Below are 20,364 nucleotides of genomic sequence, written 5' to 3' on the forward strand. Positions count from 1 at the left end.
TTCTCCTTTTGAAGTTATTTAAATTGATATAATATGAACAGTGCAAGACTCAGGATGTACATCAATTTTTTTTTTTTTATTCTCAGTCCTTAGCAAACGCACACATGGAGTTTTGATTTAAAATTCTGAAGATAGCCAACTAATTGTAACATTGCAATTTATTTTAATAAAACAAACAGGTTTATCCATTTGGGTCTTGAAAACCTCCAGGGATGGAGACTGCATAACCTCTTTGGGGATATGAAATGAAGGGTGATAATCCCTTCCCTTGATCTCCTGGCTGTGCTCCTTCTTAGGCAGCCCAGGATGCTGTTGGCCTTCATTGCTGCCAGGACAGATGGCTGACCTGGGTTCAGCCTGCTGCTGACAAGACCTTCGTGTCCTTTTACCTCCAGCCAGGTACTGCTCCAGTTTCTGGTCTACTGGAAGCTGCTGATGCTGTTGGCCACTAAGTTGGAAATTACCAGTCTTAGATTTCAGTGTTACTAAAGGTGGGATAATTTTGCAGTTAGAGAACCATTATAAAGAGATTTTTTTTTTCTCTTTTGAATACCATTTAGAATTCCAGTGTCCCAGAATAAGGCTTGCTGCCTTTCACACCAAAGGAATAACAAAACTGTGTGAAACTGTTCCAAGTGATTTATAATAGCAACATCAATACCTGTCAGTAAATTAAGCATGCTAGTCCACCAAGTGAAGATGAACAAATAGCAAATATAATTTTTATAAGCAGCATACTACTGAGGATAGAACTGCAGGAAATGCTGACTTCAAGAAAGAGATTAACCAAAGTCTTCATGGTTTCAGTACACAGGAGAAGTACTAATCTGTGGAAGAAAGGTAAGGAGGAGGTTGGGGGAAAAAAAAGGGTCACTTCCTAGATTGGCTAACTATTTCTGGATCACTGCTTGCATCATCTGCCTGCCAAAGGAAGCTTCTCCGTATGAGAAGACCTAAGAACAGAAGAGCTGTAGCTCTGGATCAGACCAAGCCTATATTTAACCTAGAATACCTTAGATGGCCGCTAAAGAAAGAGTAAGACAACATCTAAGATATTTGCCTGAAGTATTCTCTCCATTTTCAACTGTCTGTGGCTCAGGGGCCTCCTAACCCAGAGGAGATTTTAGTTCAACTAAAGTCAGTTTCCCCCCCCCCTATAATCTGTTTCCAACTCACTATAAAACATCAGTTAAGGTTGCTGTCTTCCCTGAAAGCGTGGGCTTTACTTACCAGGTTACCAAAGATCTATGAAACGTAACCTGATTCTGTCAGAAACAATTATACCAGAGACCTTCAACATACACCTCATCTGCCATATGAAATAGCGACAAGAGGCCATAGGAAGAAAGAGGAACAAAAAAAAAATGTACAGACAGGCTCCTGCAAAGCAGAAATACACGTCTATAATATTTAGCTACTGAACTGAATGCCACAAAGCAAAGTCTTTTTGAATTTTGTTAGCTCTTTGCCGCAAACTAGCAGCAGAGCTTATCCTAGTAACTTTCCAGACTAGGGTGAAAGTCTAAAAATTCCCTACTTTCCCTCGCTATAGGATCTCACCATCCAGGACACTTTAAAGCATACAGCAGCCATAAGCTAATGAAATCTCACAAACTTTTCTCTCCATCTTCTAGTCAATTGCATCTTTGGGAAATACCTGTTTAGATGGGATAACTACATCATTTTTTATTACGTCCACAGCATCAGCCTGTTTTGACTGTCAGCATGTAAATTTAAACATGAATATTTCCTTATTTTTGCTAAGGGGCACCTCTTCCTTCCCATTGGCATTCTCAGGAAATAGGTGCAGCGTGCTTGCTACTTCACAAAATGATTTGGCAAGTCAACATTTTCCCCACAGGCTTATCCACCTGATATCTGTAATAGGGCTTCAGATATAGCCCTGTATATCCTGTACATTTTACAAGCTGAATGTAGTCAAGAAGAGAATTTGTTTGTTTGTTTGTTGTTCTTCTCCCCCCCCCCCCAAACCATGTGCTGCTTATAGCTTGGACTGGACAGTTTCCTCCTTCATTATAGGAAGAAAGCATAAGATTTAGGAATTCTCCCCCCCGCTTCATCTCTTTTGAATTTGGGTTTTGTTTTTTTAAAGCCACGTTTGCAGAATTTAATATTGAACTATGGCTACAGATTTATCAGGACCTTTTTTAATCTAATGCCTTGAAGTACTGGATACATCTTCCCTGTTTTTCCCCTCTGCTTTTTAATTCTTCTATTTATGGTTTGAGATTTCACTAGCAATCCCCAAACACACACAGCCAAGGAAGAGACCCAAGACCTGCTTCTCCTCCACCTACAAAGGAGCTTGATGTCTGATCAAGACATGCACATATCAATAGCAAGAGACAATAATGTGATATCCCTTTAAACTTCTAGATCTTCAGGCCACAGAAGCATTTATTCTTTGAGCTAATTGCTGTTAGTCATAGACAATATAACTAATAAATTTGTTTTCTATTTGCTGTGTAAACATGCATCAGTGTTCTGCTAAAAAGTAAGCAACTAGGCAGCTTATGCCAAGTGTTGTGCTGTGTGTCAGGTGGAGCACTTATGGGAGGTGAGTACTGCTCTTGGGGCAGCTTGACAACATTCAACTGAGAAAAGATATTAAAAAGCACAATGAGCTGGGAGAGATACAGCAAGCTGAGAGCATGCAGCTGTGAAATTCCTGCAGGATCACAAAAAGGAGAGGACTTTCCTTAGGACTCAGTAAACAGGGCATATGAGGAGACTAGGAAAGCAAAGTGGGAGAAAAAGAGCCCAGCTCTGGAAAGACTCAAGTGGCAGTAAGATTATTTTCCTCCAAGCTGTTTATTGTTCTCTCTCTCAGCAAATCTAACTTAAAAAAAAAAAAATATATATATATATATATATCAATCAATCATCTATAGTTCTCAAGTCAGGTAGGGTCAGCATCTCTGCTGAGACTTTTCTAACAGAAGTTAGGCTTCTGAGATCACGGGACCTGGTGCTGCTGACATGTTCTGAACCCACATGTGTTATAATTAGACAGGCACAAGTCTTTATGAAGAACCTGTAAATCCTGCTTTGCTTATGGGACATTACTTCAGTTTTTGAAGGGGAAGTTCTGCCTCTTCCCAAGGAGAACAGTATCTGCTGTGCCCTACAGAGGTGACCAAGGCCTGAAAACTGCTCTTTACCTACCCTAACAGAAAACAGAAATCCCATCTACACAGCCATGTCCTAGGAAGAGAAGGTCGTCCATCAGGTAGACCTGTTGCACAGGCACTATTCCACTATTTTACAAATTTCCCATTAAATCTCCCTTCAGGCTGGATCAGCACACTTTTTTTTTTTTTTTTTTTTAAACTGCCTCAATCACGTACTGGCTAGCATCTTTCCCTCCTTTTTTAGGATAAGGCGGGGGCAGGGGGAGGAAGTCTTTGTAGTACCTTACAGGTAGAAATCAGCCTACCTCCTTGTCATGGTCTGACTGAGTGCTAGGATGCTTACAGACAAAGCAATAATACAGTTTCAGCAACCTGCCTTCAGCAAGGTATTTAGGTGGAACAGACCCCAGAAACTCTACGGATGACAGACCTACCTCCAAGCAGTGGCAGGAAAAAAAGGTCAGAACCAAAGTGATCCAAGCACTTGGCATTTCATCATTCCTTGTTCTTAGGCATTCATATTTAAGTAGAGGACAGCTCAGTAAGGTAAAGCGAGTAGAAAAAACAAACATACATATGCTTGAGAGAAAGAAGGGAGAATCGAGACAGTTAAATTATGCAGTAAGTCTGCATATAAAAATTTTACTATCTGATCAAGCTTTGGCACTGGCAATAGGATTTTACACATACCTGGAATTGCTTCTTGTACATCTTCCTACAGAATATGAATTAAAAAAAAAAGCACTACAACATAATGAGTCATGTCAAATGTGGCCAAGAGCTCAGATTTTATCTACAATACTTAAATGTTCCTTATACAAAAGATTTCTGTATAAAACAAACGTTTAATAAAAATCACCACAGACATAGCAGCTATCTGTGCTTGGATAGCCACCTTCTCATGAATTAACTTTTACTGCTCTTGTTAATTCAGAAAGATGCAAAACTCATCCAAAATAACAACTTATGTCCAAACAGTGTTCTCTAAAACCAGCCAAGTTTTACCATTTTAAAAAAGCCTCTATTTTCAAAAATAACACTTCATTCTGATAGAAAGATATACAAAGCAGTTCAGTACCAAGCAGTCTACCTGTTCTTCTGAGGGCTAGTCATTAACAGGCATATGAACACACCTTCATTTAATTTTAGTGAACTTGCAAAGTTCCTCAGGAGGAGGAATACCAAGCATCCTGCCCTGCTGCTCCCCTAGCTCTCAAGTACTCCTAGATGTTACATTTCTGCTTCTAGGAAAAAAGCAGCAAGTTAAGCCACACAGACTGTTCTGCTAAAGCACTGGAAGCTTGAGGGGAAAAAAAAAAAAATCATTTTTTCAGGCTAAATATATCCCTGGTCATGCTAAAAATGAGAGCCAGGATAGCAAATCAATTGTCATGGGAGGTAACTGGTTTTTTCCTTCCTTTTTAAATAGGCATTCCTCCCCTCCAAAAGGAACTAGGTAAACCAACAACTTTCCCACTGAAATGGAGTTACACAAATGGCTATTTCAAATTTGAAAACACCTCAAAGTCAAAGAAAGCCAGATTTTGGAGGGAGACAACATGGGTAAAAAAAATATCAATACACATGGTATTTTAATGCAAAATATTAGTTTTTTTGTTTTTTGTTTTTTGTTTTTTTACACAAGTCAGTTTTTTTAAAATATAGAACCTTAAAAAAAATGAACAAATTGCTATCCACACACTATAAACATGTCTTTGTGCTCAGTTTGATCAAGTCATCAGAACAATTTAAACACCAGTCCATCATTTAAACACTGCCTTAAGTTTTATGAAAACTACACCGCACGGTGCACTACCATCGTATGTACAGCGTGAAGCGCCTTCATTCAGTTTTAATACGGTAGTTAACTGCTTAGTTAACAGGTTCTTTGTGCAAGGATTTCACATTCTACTCATGGTCACGACAGATCTGCATTACATTTCAGTGGCACTGGTATGAGCAACCACATGTAAATCTGTGAATGTTCACTGTAAGAAATGTCCATTACATGTATTGAAAAACATATTCTGAAAGTACAAGTTCTTCAGCTAGATAAAAGAAAACTTGTTATTGTTAGTTTAGGGGAAATACTAGCCTGATTAGCCAGAATTTAACAATTACTAAGCAGTGAAATGAATTTTGATTTCTCAAAGTTGAATAAAAGTAATTAACTATCACATTTTTAGAGAGATGAACTATATAGCATGTACATCTCAGGATGATTTGTAAATCGCCCCCCCCCTTTTTTTTTTGAACCCATAAAGGGAAATTTTTCCTTTCTAAGTTGGAGGTCTTACAAGGTCTTGCTTTAGCAGTAAATCATCCACAAGTTGCAGGCTGTTAGCCAAGTAGATTCAGGATGATTTACTTGCTTTACAGTAATTTACACAATTGAACTTTATGTATACAGTACAAAACTATGAACAAAAAGGTGAAGCAAACTTTTTTTATTTATATTCAGGTAAAAACATTAACCTGATGAAGTAAATTATTGCAGATTTGAGAAATCAGCACATAAAACAGTTGGACAGAGCATTGCTTACAGGTGCTTTATCTGTGTCAAAAGACAAAGGCTGAACTGTTTCTTCCAAGCTAGCGCTAGGAGGAAAAAAAAAAAAAAAAAGGAGAAAGAAAAACTACAAAAGTAACCAGGAACTTAGATCAAGAACAAGAAAATTGTTTACTCGAACAGGGAATGAAACAGCAAATTTGTCTTTTAAAAAAAACCTTTACATCAATTCGAAATGCTCTGGCCTTACCACAATACAACACTGGCCAGCCCAAGCTGTTGGACTTCAACTATGTGAAAGAAATGAATTCTTCCTAGCCTCTAGTAAGAGGCTTTTGCTGCCTGAATCACTGTGTAAACAGCTCTAGAGCGTCACCTGGTAAAGACTGTCACCAGTATATCCTACCACTACAGTAAAACTAAGCTATAAGAAAGGTTCTACCTAGTTACAAAGGCTGAATTATATTGACAATATATATTTGATTTCAGTAAAATTTAAATTATCTTAATCAGAGAAAAAGAGGCATGGAGCAGTTAAATGCCCATGCTAACCAAAACATAACAATTGTTGAATGTTGCACACAAAAAGAACCAAGTGAATTGCACATCAGACAATACATGAGGATGGGTAAAATTAGAGGCAGGTGAGGGTACACAGAACTAGTCTACTAAACTAGATTCGTCAAATACATGGTGTATTTTAATCTCTGTACTTATGTACAAAAGTTGTCTTTGGAGGAAAAACTTCAGACTTAGCTAGATGGATACACACAGCCCAGTATTAAACTGCACAGCGACATTTATTGTTCCAGCCTGGAAAAACATCCCTTTTTAAATTTCACACAGCAAAGCAAGTTAAAAACTTCACTCATCAAATAAATGATAATTTAAACAAGAACTTGCTAAAGAAACCTTGTCACAACAACTTTTTAGGGCCTGATCACTTTAAGTCCATGGGGGCCTTTAATGAATATCAACCAAGTGTCTTTGTTTATAATCTGCAAGCCGTTTTTCTACAACAAGAAGGCGTAACACGTTTCCTTGACTCAGGTGATACATTTAGAAAAGAATCATGATTTTGTCTTTTGCTGTAACAGGCAGACATTGCATTTTTCATTGTGATCAGGAAAGATGGAATGACTGCTGCCCTTCTCTTGCAGCTATCAAAAGTTTTTCACGCATTATCTCAATAGTTGAATAGTCCGGCAATTTGAGATAGTTCACACAAGTCATTACTGAGGGCAAGAAGTCATCTGGGTTTTCTGTAGACTCAAATGTCTTGCGTACAATTGTCAACGGAGGATTCAAACTTCGAAAGCCTATTAACGAGAAGAGAGATTCAGAACAGCATTCTTCCTGAAAACCCACAATTAACATTGTATTAATCCAACAGTGACAGAAGCATGTGCCCTCATTATGTGACTTCTCAAAAAAAGCTCTACTTTTAAACTTTTAGCATATGGCTTCACAATGCCATATAGCAAACTAAAAAATACTTGAAATCCTCTCCGATTAGTTTGTTTCCTTCTTATTCATCTTGGGAAAACCAGACAAGTCTGTTTTTAAATTCTGGGTTCTTTATGGGGGGGGGGGACACCCCCCACCCACACACACACAACAAAAAAACCCAAAACTATTCCCAGAATAAAAGTTGTAAAAGTTCCTCGTTTTATGCACCTTTTTTTCTTTTCCTGTAGCTAAGGTTTTTACACTCCTACTCCTCAATCCTGTCTGTACTTTCTCCCTCCAGAAAAAAAGCTTTAAGAAGAATACTTTTTTTTTTTTTAAATCAACTGCTTTTCTAAAATCACTTCCTTCTTATAATGTTAATTCTTTAAGTAGACAAAATGGAGACTGTAAGTAATGGAATAGATGCATAAATTTTTTATTTACCAAAACATTCAGCTAAAAATACTGTAAGAGGTATACTCTAAAAGTTTCTTTTTTTAAACACTTCAGTATTATGTATATTTATATTAATGCAGCAGAGCTGATCCCTAGCAAAGACAGGAAATTCCTCAATTTTCCTCACTGCCTGCTTTCTAAATTCTGAAATTTAAAAGGGACGTAAGGAAAGTTTATCATTACGCTCCTACTGTCTCCTTTCTAGAAAAATAAAAAAGCATAGTAAGTTTGTTTCCAGAAAGCACTACTGCTTGTTGTTGTCACAACTATTTGTTGTTGTCACAATTTACAGCATATACCTCTAGCCAAGGAACACAGGATGGGGGGGGGGTGTTTTTGTTTGTTTTTTTAAAAGAGAAGTTTGAACTGTTCTTTACCCTATAGTAGGTTATCTAGTAACGATTTAAACCATGACAGAGAATCATTTGAATGAAATGTCTTGAGATTAATGCAAAGATAAAGATAATTCTATCTGGAGTCTACTCAGCCACTTCTAAAGTTAGAAGTGTCAAACAAGTATGAGGCTCTAAAACAAATATACAGATAAGTAACTTCTGCCTTTACTGAAATAATCCCCTTATTCTGAAATGCATTAGTAGTACTGATTTCATATAGAGATATATTATAAACAAAACCTACCTCCTACAGGCAGTCTGGGGCTACCGGTCACAAACTGAAGGAACAGCCTTTGCTGCTCACTATCAAAACTACTGAGAATTTCAAAGAGATATTTCACTGCTCGACTAAAGAGGGAAAGAAAGTCAGCTTTTATTATTTTGTTTATGGTTAAAATAATTGCATCAGATTTACAATCAGTTAAATATTAGAAAGGCCATTTTCAAATAAATTTTATATAATACTAAATGCCATTCAAGTTACAGGAATATCAAATTATTCAGATGCATGTTTTCTAGGGCTAATACTTAGTTTTAACAAGACCAACACCATGTTACCTGTCATGTGTGTAACCGTGATCCGGCCTGCAACATTCCATCAATGTCTTTGCATCCCAAGTGTCCGTCTTACTGCCGCACAAGAGCTGCTCCAGCTATAAAATTTAAAAACAAGGAATTTTCCCTTCCCTTTAGAAGTGATGCAGAAGTCTACTTTCCAGAATGGTTTGTTGCAAATCTACCTCAGTCGCCCTGTGCAACCTCTCTAGTTCAAGTGTAATAGCAGCAACAGAACTCTAGATCTCATACTTCAGTTCTACTGAAGAAGAGAGCTTGTATTTCAAACTACTCCACTCCTATCCCTTAACATAGATCAACTGAATTTATGCGTTTACCATGGGCTAGCATCAGCATTTTAACATTTCTAAGAAGCAGCAAGCATCAAATCATGCCACCAACCATGGAACAAGAAAACAAAGTACAGCATCACTTGTACTACAAAAAAAGAGAAATCTGGTTAAGACCATTAGGATACAGACCATACAAAGTATTCACGTTCCTTACTGGTCTTAGATTTGTTGCAGAAAAATAGGTGATGGTACGATGGTACTCTCTGAAGTACCAACAGAAAGGTATGCAAAAGAATCAAGATAAGCTGCTGCAGGACTGAGTTATTAGGAGACTAACATTACGAAGCATCAAGGGGAAAAAAAGACAGCTTGAAGACTTGGTTAACGCACTGTTTCACTGCGCACTTAACGTTCCTTCATGAAGTTAAAGGTGCAAGTCTTTGAGAGTAGACAGAATCTAGGAAGCACATTATTCAAATAAACTCCTCAAAGGCAGACAAAGTAATAAAACATCCTCTTTTCTAGTGCAATCAGAACTTGGCCTCAATTCAGTCCATATAAGAGGTAAGAATTTTACAAAAATAATTAATTTGGTGGGCGGTGAGAACCAGACATCAAGACCAACTATCCTATTCTTTGCTCCTTCTTCCTCTGTTCTTTGTTAAAAAGGCTTTTTCTTTTTTCCTCCATAGAATGTCCAAGTAACATCCACGTCTGTATCTGCAACTAAGAGCAACCGCACTACAAGGAATTAGGTTCAATTTCCATACCGTTATAGAGCCTAAACACAAAATTGAAGCATTCTTCTAGGGATAGCTGGTTATATTCGATTTTAGAGAAAACTGAGCTCTTCCTAATAGAGGAATTAAAACAACCTGCCACTCAACAAAATCTTAAATACTTAAGTACACAATTTAAAAGATTGATTTGTACTGCTATGCACCATACATTTAATTAGCTTGTGTTAGGACTGCACAGTATCCAGACTGTCTATACATATGGTCATAAGGCATAACGGCATCAGTTCAGAACACATTTACCAACCTCCTCAGGATAGAAATACTGAAGATGACTGAGGGGGAAGACAGATTCAAATCCATCTCTGAAGGAGTCAAACTGTCTGGCAACACCTTCATTTAGTGCCCAGAATATAACCAACTGCAGGGGGAAAGAAAGAAAGAAAAAAAAAAAAAACCACAGATGAACAAGGGAAGCATGGGAGGATCACTACTATACAACAGACTTTAAATATAGAAAAAAAGATACGCAGAAGTCTGGCCAGATGCTCACTCTAGTGGCAGCAGAGCTAACTGATTCATGGAGTGGCTCCACAGCATTGCATTATTCTGCCTTATTTCACAAGCTCACGCTGCTATGTGTGTGCAAACGTAGTGCTACTGCAGTGCAACATACATGGTTGTAAAGAAAAAAAATAAAACCCAGTTCTTTCTTATCTGCTCCATCATCACAGAAGTAATTTCAGTGCAAACAAAACTCATGTTTAGATACCCTAAACATGCAACTAAAGCAGAATTTAAACAACTTGTGCCTTGATTCTTGAGGAAACAAGTCTAATACTCAGAATTCTGAATAGCTGGTTAAATTAATTCTATTTAACAGCAAGCGTGAGCCTTGTTCAAAAATCAAGTATTAGATATTATTACAAATCTAATCCAGGTATTTTGTCTCTGTATATTGTTTTCTATTTAAAATTCAGCAACTGAATCAGAAATCTTTAGGGTTATATTGACAGTATTTATATTGGTTTTCCCTGGCCCCTTTTCTAACATGCAGTTAGAAAGAATAACATGGACTTCAGTCATTTTGTTACATTAAATGGCTTAATATCATAGAAATATGGAAAAGCTAAATAATTTCACGTTAAGTCACTGATTCGGTAAGACTCTTGAGACAAAAGACAGTATGAGGTGTTTGTTTATGTTTAAGTATCTGCAGTTACTCCCTCAGCATTAAACTGCCCTTCCAAAGAGGACAGTGCCTACAGAAACAATAATCTCAGTCACTTGGGGGCTTGGGGGGGGGGGTAGCACAAGACAACCCAAAACAAAAAAATCTATTTTGTTTTCACACTCCTGCAGCCAGTATTTATCCACAAAGCTCACAATTACGTTATACATGGTAGACTGCATGTAGCCAAGTTCAGATTCTTTTGTCAGTTAGCACTACTGAGGATTATGCTTGCCTCGGGTATCCTCAACTGTAGCAAGGAACGAAGGCTGCTTGTAAAAGATGCGTTGTCAACACACAGCTACTGGTTTCTAGATGTGATAGAGCTCTGACCTGGAATGCTGAAGCAAGCTTCAAAAGACATTTAAGCATGCATCTGAAGGTGATAAGAACTTATGATATTGCTGGACTACTGAAACAGATATTTAAACACTGTTCCAATAATTAGAGTTACTCAGTCCAGACAACTCTCACAAATGAAAGCCTATTAGATTCTGTTAATAAGTTTTTCTAGGGAAGAGGTAATCATTGCATTTCAGTTAAGATACATATCCTACTTGCATGCATGAGGTTTTCATACTGAAGAGCAAGTTGGTAAGCACCAGCAGCAGAGAAGGCCCTACACTGTTTTAGTAGTAGACGGTGCTGACTTGAAATTGTGAATATTTTCTATGAGCAGGGGTGTATGGCAGAATTAAAGTGCCTTACTGTCTTAGTGGATTCACAGAGGAATCCAAATTGCTTTGTTAAGAACTGTACTGTGGAAACAAACTTTTTTGTCTTCAAATCTAGAATAAGCAAGTCAGTCTCTATCACTGAGACAAGAAGAAAAAAAAAGAATTAAGTCTTTCAGTACACTGGTAGCTGAAATAGTTCTATTTTCTGATTAAGGCAGTGCTTGTGGAAACAGTCTGGGGTTGGGAGGAAGAAAGGTAGCATGAAAGTAACAGCAGGATATTCTAGTTTTATAAACTAGCCTTAATAGTAATCCAAACAAGATTTTAATGAAAAGGACATTTTCAAGAGCAAGGCAGGTATCCACACAGGAAGGTGTGGAAGCTAACTGATAAATCAAACGTACTGTTTCAAAATTGCAATTCATCATACTCATGATACAGAGGACATTGATACTCTCTGAAGTCTTTTCTGTTTCCTTCACATTAAGTCTGTACTGCAGATTACTGAGATCTAGTTACGTCTTCTCTTTAAGGCAGGAATATAAAGATAAGGAAAAAAACTGTGCAAATGTCTTTTAAAGCAAATAGTCTTGAAAAAAAATCTACAAACAAGCAGAAAGCAAGCTTTCTGTAATCCACATTTAAAATACCAGAGGCCTGCAATAGGACAACTACACAATAGCTGAAATGTCTGTAAGCCTTCATCATGTATCAGACACTTGAAATATGCGGTCTAGAAGAAGTAACTGACTGCAAACTGTAAGTCAGACTTGAAAGCAAACTTTCTCGTCTTTCCTTTAAGTCAAGGACACAAATTCCATTTCTAACAAACTACGCTTGCTGGCATTTCCCATCTGTAAGTCTGTAAACAGCTTTATTTCCAAATACATTTAATTTTGGGTGTTTCTTGATCAGCAGCATTCGCTTTTAAGAACTACAGATATGAGAACTGGATATGTGCATAACTGGTTACATCTAGAACATGAACTAAAACTGCTCTTAACATTCAGTTGTGCAAATTGTGGAATAACTTTGCACAAAGTTCTCAGTTGGTATCTAGGAGTTTGAAAAGTGCTCAAAAAATCTTAAGTCCTCTGAGAATGAAACTGGTAGTAGATTAACCTGCCAGAAAATCCATTATTTAGAAATTTGAATGTAACATTTTCAGGGTGCAATCAGCCATTCTCATCTCCACCCTCCTCATGACTTTGAGGCAGTATTTTATTCTTCCTTCCTTTCTCCATCTCTTTGCCAATCTGCTTTTAGTCTACTCCATTTAATACTTCCTTATGCAGAAATCTTTGTTCATCAGTAGTGCCCTTTTTAGTTTTTCTAGGTTTGGTTACAGCATTTCTGAGACACTGATTAATCAAGATGCAAGCATACTGTCAACTTATTATGGCGCTGTTTTCTCCCATGTTCCTTACCTAAAGTTTTTAGCATTCTATTCGCTTTAATTTCTACTCAGCATTGAGCTGACATGTTCCTAAGTCTGACTCAAAGAACTTCAAAACTAGTAGAGCAGTTCAAAGCCGGCTGAAGTGTGGTAGCAGGTGCTCCATCACTAGTCTAAACATTCATTATCATATCAAAACATGGGCATGGGCTTGTTAAAAAATTCTGAAAGCCTGCAGCTCTATTTATTCCACTTACTACACCACTTTATAGCCACAAAAAGCACAAGTCTGAACACTGCTTTATGCATAAACCAGACAATTCTGCCTGACAAAATTTCAAGTTAAGGTGCATCGGACTGGGGTTCAAACTCTTTCTTTGGTAATGAACTAGAAGAAACCAGAAGCAATTATCAGGAAAAGTATTTTGCTGTGTCCAGTTCACAAGAATGAACCGAAATACATTTGGAAATAAACAATTTGGATGTAAGGTGGGAAAGAACTGAAAAAAAAAAAAAAAAAAACCACACACACAACAGTCCTAGCTTTGCTTTTACATACTCTGAGATACTCCTCTAAATTGTGGATGGTGACTGGTATATCTTTTCCCCCTTTTTTCAGCTCTATATTAGGAAACCCAGGAAGTGTGAAGTCCAGCCCTAGATCTTCCACTGAGCAGCCATTCATAGTCAGAGCCTCCAATGCATACTGTAGACTTTCTTTGGTCTAAAAAATACAAAATGAAAACCAGTAAGAACTCATTCCTATCAATTTATCCAAAAGTTATAACTTCTAAAACAGTTTTGACTAAGTGAACGTTTCTATAACAATTATATTACTTTTAATACTGTTACAGTACTTGCTTTACTGTTTTTCCAGTATAAATAACCAAAACAAGGAAAATAAACCATCTTAAAAATGGATAAACATGAAAGATCACAACAGTACAGTTTTTTCCTAGCAGCTCTAGAATATTTTTTTTAAACTTCTTGCATGTTTTAAGTTTAGGAAATACTATTGCAAGTAAAGGAGGCATGTGTGAAAGGCTAAGGCTCTTAGCCTATGTTTTTTCTTACAATAATTAACGGCATTCATACGTGGCATGCATGCCGACATTTTTCAGCTTTTATCCATCAGGATGCAGACTTTTCAAACTCTTACTGGGAAATCAAAAGCCGTGACCAAGGAGAAAAGGAATGAGGGGGTGCAGTGAGGAGGAACAAAGGCTCACAAGCTTATAACTTCACTAGTAACAAAGCATATGTATTGAAAGTAGAAACTATATTACTACCATCCAACCTATTAATATTGGATGCTGAAAAGAGCATGCATGACAAAAGCCTTTTATCACCACCCTGCAACAGTGAAAATTACTGTTTATAGTTAAGAGTGGGTAACCTATTGAAAACTAAGGCTCTTCCCTTTCTGTAGAATAGCCTGTATGTTTACATACAAAGTGAATTTATACCAATTCTACATACAGTTTTTTTTCCAGTGGAAAAAGCAAAGGCATTTCTAAAAAACAAATAAAAACAAACACACAGAGAAGATTTAACTCAACTAACAAAAGCCAAGCCTTCTGCATGTTCAAAATCAAGGATAGATTTTTTTCTTTCCCCCTCCTGATACTAAAGTCAGTTAGTCTTTTCAAAGTGAACCAGAAGTTAATTTATAAGGACTTCTTGCAGTTTTCACTGTTTCTAGCTTGTGTTTAATCACACACTGTGATAAATTTCTAACGTTAAGAGTCCACATTACTCAGAACGGCTTAATGATTAAGTTTACAAAAAAACTGCTATTGTTATAATTACTAGCCACATCAATACTATTCCTTCTATTAACATGAAGTCATTATCACTATTATCACCAATATTAAGCACCACCATACACTCTATTCAATTATGGGTACTTCATAAAGATGAGAAGTGTGTAAAGACACACTCTTCCTTTTTTAGTGTTACTGTCCCACCTGTGTTTTGTCCTGCTCAAGTCTTTTCTTTTGTCTTACAATATCTTCAAGATGGTATATTGATTTGGCTACTACTGGATCAATACTGAACAAGTCATGTGATGTCAAGGAAGTCTCCTGTCGTAACATCCATTTATAAAAAGGAAGTCCAAGAGGAAGGTCCACCTGGGAATTGAAACATGTTTTAGTATTGAACTCTTAATCTTTCAGAACTACAGTATTTGGCTATTTTATGCCTTGGCTAGATCTAGAATACTGAGTAATTGATAGTTTTCTCACATACCAAAACACTGAGTATTTTCACTTGAAAAATTTACAGTTGACAAAGCACAATTGACTGTCTGGGCATGTATGCATTAGAGCAATCAGCAAGTTATCAGCTGGTGTGGCAACAAATAAGCTCAAAATAATTTTGAAACCAGTATAAAGAGAGATCACAGTACCTGATAGGAATTAGCTTTTCCATTTTTCAGCGTAGACTCAAAAAATAAGTCTAAAGATCTTTAACAGACACTGCCCCTCCCCCTTAAATAAATTTAAAGAATGCTGAAGTTGAAAAAGCTTCCATGCGACTCTTAATGCTATTTCCTCCCCCACCAACAAACCAAAACTAGAATCCCTTTAGAATCACATTTTCTATTTGTTTTATTCTTACCAGTCTAAAATCCATGATGGCTTTGGCCATTAGTTTTCCCAGAAAGCGGAACTTCATTTTAACTTTCGCAATGTGAGCTGGCTTGGCTGTTCTACCAAAGGGAAGTGCGAAAAGGCCTTGAAGGTTATGAATATACTTGGTACCTTCCTGACTTCCTGTTGGAGAAGGAAAAAAGGTTCAACACTTACACTGCTAGCTTCATTCCAGGGACAAGTTTGAAAGTAGATAACTCTACAAAAAGTTTAGGTTATGGTTAACAACCAACTATTATTACTATTTTTTAAACAATCTCACCCTACCGTGAGCTTATCATCTGACCAAAAATTTAGGCACTCTATCAAAAGCTCTTCATCTAACTAAAGTCCAGTTAGAATCAGTCCTATATTAGATTGACATTGATAGTTCTGGTAGTAAAACATTTACCTTTCGGATTGGCTAATGTTACTTCTTCTCCCCTCCAGAGGCCTAAGTCTGCTCTCTGTAGTTCCTGAGATACAAGTGCATAGAACTCTAGCGTGGGGCCTAGGCCTGTGCCAACCTTCAGAAGGGAAGACAGGGTGCAAGGGGAGGAGAAAATAAACAAAAAACAAACAAACAAACAAACAAGAGTCCGTTAGGTCAGTCTGAATGTCAAAAACTTTACTTAGTCTGAGATTTATGCTACATTAGAGGCCATCACAAAAAGCCTCTAGAGAACCTAACTACCCCAACGTTTATAATAGAATTGAAAAGCTTAGGAAGACCACATATCACAGAGTGGGTAACAATGGAATAAAAATATTAACCACCTAAAGATCGTACTACAGAAAGGGAAGTGCAGTTGTTTGGTTAGAGTTAGAAGAAACGCACTCTTTAGAATAAAACCGATTATGAAATTGAATAGAAGCATGCAGAGTTCCTCCTAGCAACTAAAAACCATAACTAAGCAATGAGGGATAATTAGACAGAATTTTGTGGCACCAGTGAGGGGAAGGAAGAGAGTCTGACCAAGTCATTCTAGGGAAGTTGTAGCTTTTTGTATTAATCTTCATTAAAAAGGGGTTAAATTAGACTGCATTGACATTACTTACTTCATTCTCATACTGGATTTCCAACATGGCTCTTGAACTGCCTAGATCCTGCATCACAGATTCTGCCTGTTTCAACAGCTCATCTCTGTTCACAGTGCGCTACACATTATAGAGAAGTTTTAAATAGTGAAATGATGTCTGTAAGTCCCAATTCCCAAGACAGTTACAACAGGAAAAAGTTTAGTTATGCAAGCTTTTCCACCACGTGTTAATAGTTCAACAGTTCAATAATTAAGTTTATACTCCATTTGATTACATTCTTGCTTCTATATGAAAACAAACTAGCATTACAGTACTTAATATAAAATAAAAACCAGTGCCTTAACAGTTCTATCAGTGAAACTTAAAACAGCTACTATTCTTGTCCAGGATCCAGCAACAGGACTACAACATAGCAAAGAAGTGTCGTGATGTGACGTTACATACCTCACACAGATGTGAGAGGAGTCTGTCTGGGACAGCAGAGTCCCAGGGGTCAGTCCTTTCCCTTCAGTTTAATGTTTGAGAAGTAAAGTAGCTCTATAACCAGTTGCTTAGAAAAGGTGATGTAGCATACAAGCTGTTAGCCTGTATTCACATAAACTTTCTGCTCTTCCCATCACCCCTGAGCTAATACATGGTGCAGAAAAACAAGATTAGAGATGCTGAAGTTCAGCAACTTAAGAACAGAATCCTCTTCCCTTCCAAATTCGGTAGTGGGGAAACTGCAGGTTTCAAAAGCAGCACTGGGATTTCTATGTACTGGAAGCTATATTCTAGTTAAATTAGATTCTCATGTCTCTCGTCTTCCTTCCTGAAGGTGTCCAAGACCATACAGCACTCTATACTATACAGCAGATTGCATCTCTCCCTAGACTCAAGGCAGACATCCAAGACTCCCCCAGTTTAAAACAGTCAAAGCTTAACTTCATTACTGCACAGTGACAATAGGCTTATATGCTCTCTCAGAACGTTAAGGACAACATTTCAGTTTATTCAGGTATTACTTAAGCCCCTAAATCCTACTGCCTGAATTACTCCGGATTTCTACCTAGAGTGAATCAGAGGTTCAGAAGGCAATCTGCCAGTCTACAAAAACAACGCTAACGTAACCCAAAACTGTTAAGTTTATTTTAGGCATAGCACAGAAAGTATACCAATTTCAAATCAAAATTAAGCAGGCTCAGGAAAAGCAATGTAACATAGTCTAGCCACTTCTGCCATCTAATGGCAGATACCTAGAAGACATGCTTTATGCTTTGGGGCTTTTAAAGGAACAAAACCAAGCCTCCTCTTCAACTATGCTACCAAAAATTGAAAAGTAAGTTTGCTCACAATGACATTCTTAAAGACAACGGCAAAGCAAACAGGTCATTCATTCCATTTATGAACGGGATACACTTACTTTTTTCCTGTCCAGTCGTGGTGCCACTCTGCTATCCTGAGAGTCTGACTGATTGATTTCTGGATTAGTATCCAGTAGTCTCTGCATGGCTCGATCACGATCAAAAGCAGTTACATAAAACAGCATTTGTCGAGTATCAAATGGAAAGAAAAATGGGCTGTAAAGAGTGTTGGATTAGTTATTAGCTGGGATTCAACTAATATCTATTGCTACAGTTTGAGAAACAACAACAGAAAACTAGTATGCCTGAAGCTAAGGCGTTATTAAACACTAGTAAAAGCAGTCTCCAAAAGGAAGCCTCCCAGAACACACTTTTGTTTTAGTTACGATGCTTTTGAGCAAAGTCTTGAGATCGTATTTTAAAAAGCTAACACAAGGACTCCAGAAAATTCTCTTCCAGAAAAGCAATCAAAATATTTGAATGCCTTGGCTATACAGAGATTATATCAAAGTAAATATTCATTTACTTGTTCATGCCTGCTTTACAGTTAGTATATTAATTCAGATCAACTATTTTAAGACGGTGACTCAAGGCCAGGTTCTTGGGGAAGAAATGAAAACCTATCTACAGCAGAACCGGCATCTACCTTCCACCATTTTCAAAAATGCTTTGAAGAATCCACAGAAGACTAGTATGCAGAGAAGCTTTCTATTTTATCAGTTCTACTATTCTTGAACACGTGCATGTTTACAATGTAGTCCTCCACTGACATTTAAGTGAAATGCAGTTTTATGGAACAAATATGCCTACAGATAAATATACATAGTAATATGCATTAATATGCACAGGCATGTGTGGTCTGGAATGTTAATGAGGAAATTGGGAGATCTTATTTTGAGACTGGAAGACCAAATAGTATCTCTAGAGTAGGTGTTTCCAGTTGGGAGACCCAGTGTTGCTTCAATTACCATACCTGGAAAAGCCAAGAATGTCAACTCTGATCTCTCTTTTTTATCTTCCCCCCCATCCCAACTGCAAGAGTTTTACAGCTTATACTGTCTATCAAGATACTACAAAGCATTATAAATACTTTACAATAAAGTTATACTATGTTTATAACATTTTTACTTTTATCATAGACGCACTTAACATTAAACATTTACAGTAATTTAATTTAACATTTATTATTAAAATTACATTTTCCTTTGTACCATATTGAATACCCCAGGATAGATATGGTGGCGCAATAAAAACGCCATTAAGAAGTTAAATAAAAGAACACATGACATTAAGAATTAAGTATTTGTATTTCAACAAGAATTTACTCATTAGCACCTGTAAGCAGTGGCCTAAACTTCGCAACTAGTCTTGTCCATCCACATCTGGTTCAAACTACACAGTATGGGTGTAAGGACTCATCCAAGCAGCACTATGTAATTTAAGACTCCTGTGACTATATTTTACTCTCCCCCAGCGGCCCAGTCAGGAGGCCTAATGAACTCAAGTTTGAAATACTATAGGGTAGGTCATTCATACCATGTTTTTCCAAGCTCTGTCAGCCAAGTCGGTATGTTTCCCGTCATGATTACCAAAGGGTCCTGAAGCTGCCTGTTTGCTTTTGCTGTTAGTTTACTGTTGATAAATTCTGAGGTTGGAATAATCTCCTTGCAGATTGCGTTCTGTGATGTTAAATAACAACATGTTTCTAATTAAAAAAATATCAGAGGCCTTTTACACCTTTAATCTCCTTTGGGGGGTTGGGGGGGGAAGGACACAAAACCGGAAAAACCACAAACCTTACATTGTCACTTGGCTCAAACAGAGTATGAGCTATGAAAGACTGAACCGATTTCGACTATTCATTTACTTTTTATGAAGGATACTGCTTTTTGAATTTAGAAGGGTAAAGAGCTTGGAAAATGTTTATTTTGACACAGTCAAGAGCATGCACGTCTGATCCTTAAAAATTAAAGCGTTTGTCTTACCGTAAATTAGAGAAAGAGGTAGGGAAAGAAGATATTGGCACTCCCCTCTTTGGAGGGGTAGGGACGAAAGATTATTTCAAGAGGTTCTGAACACAGTTTTTCATATTGAATAGGAAAGTGATTAGAAGTGCTCTACTCACATCATACAGGTAATACCAATATCGACTGATAGCATGTAAAACTCTCAAAAGAAGAATAACATCTAATGATGGATCTTCAAATGTTATGTTTTCAGGTGGAGCAGATATGAGGTAAACTTCCAAAGGATTTAATACCGAAGGACATACACCATCTAGCAGCAAGGAAGAGAAGAGTTTTTTGTTAACAAAGCTAAGTCACTTAAGTCTTCCATAGATTTAAGTATTTGGAGCCTAGGCGGTATTTTTCATTTATATGGCATTCACTCAACTAAAACAGTTTATATAGACAATATATAATAGACATAGGTATATAAAAATTAGAAGTAAGGCACATATTACTCTTCTTACATTATGTACGTTTTAAAAGAAACG

At 37.2% G+C, this 20,364-nt stretch overlaps 1 protein-coding gene across 6 annotated transcripts in view; it reads right to left on the reverse strand.

Annotated features, from left to right (window-relative positions):
* Nucleotides 1–5,584: 5,584 nt before the first annotated feature.
* TRIP12 (thyroid hormone receptor interactor 12) overlaps nt 5,585–20,364 on the reverse strand; it is a 78,991-nt gene continuing 64,211 nt past the window's right edge. For all 6 annotated transcript variants that reach the window (XM_068955087.1, XM_068955088.1, XM_068955090.1 and 3 more), the window contains 12 exons: nt 19,993–20,144; nt 19,404–19,546; nt 17,927–18,083; nt 16,543–16,641; nt 15,896–16,010; nt 15,473–15,627; nt 14,818–14,982; nt 13,410–13,574; nt 9,854–9,967; nt 8,520–8,614; nt 8,206–8,309; nt 5,585–6,980 (listed from right to left, as the gene is read on the reverse strand). In XM_068955087.1, the coding sequence (XP_068811188.1) occupies nt 6,784–6,980; nt 8,206–8,309; nt 8,520–8,614; nt 9,854–9,967; nt 13,410–13,574; nt 14,818–14,982; nt 15,473–15,627; nt 15,896–16,010; nt 16,543–16,641; nt 17,927–18,083; nt 19,404–19,546; nt 19,993–20,144 (1,661 nt within the window). In that variant the 3' untranslated portion in view covers nt 5,585–6,783. The remainder of the gene's footprint in view (nt 6,981–8,205; nt 8,310–8,519; nt 8,615–9,853; nt 9,968–13,409; nt 13,575–14,817; nt 14,983–15,472; nt 15,628–15,895; nt 16,011–16,542; nt 16,642–17,926; nt 18,084–19,403; nt 19,547–19,992; nt 20,145–20,364) is intronic.

The sequence above is a fragment of the Struthio camelus genome, chromosome 9 (assembly GCF_040807025.1).
Source record: "Struthio camelus isolate bStrCam1 chromosome 9, bStrCam1.hap1, whole genome shotgun sequence".
Classification (NCBI taxonomy): Eukaryota; Metazoa; Chordata; class Aves; order Struthioniformes; family Struthionidae; genus Struthio; species Struthio camelus.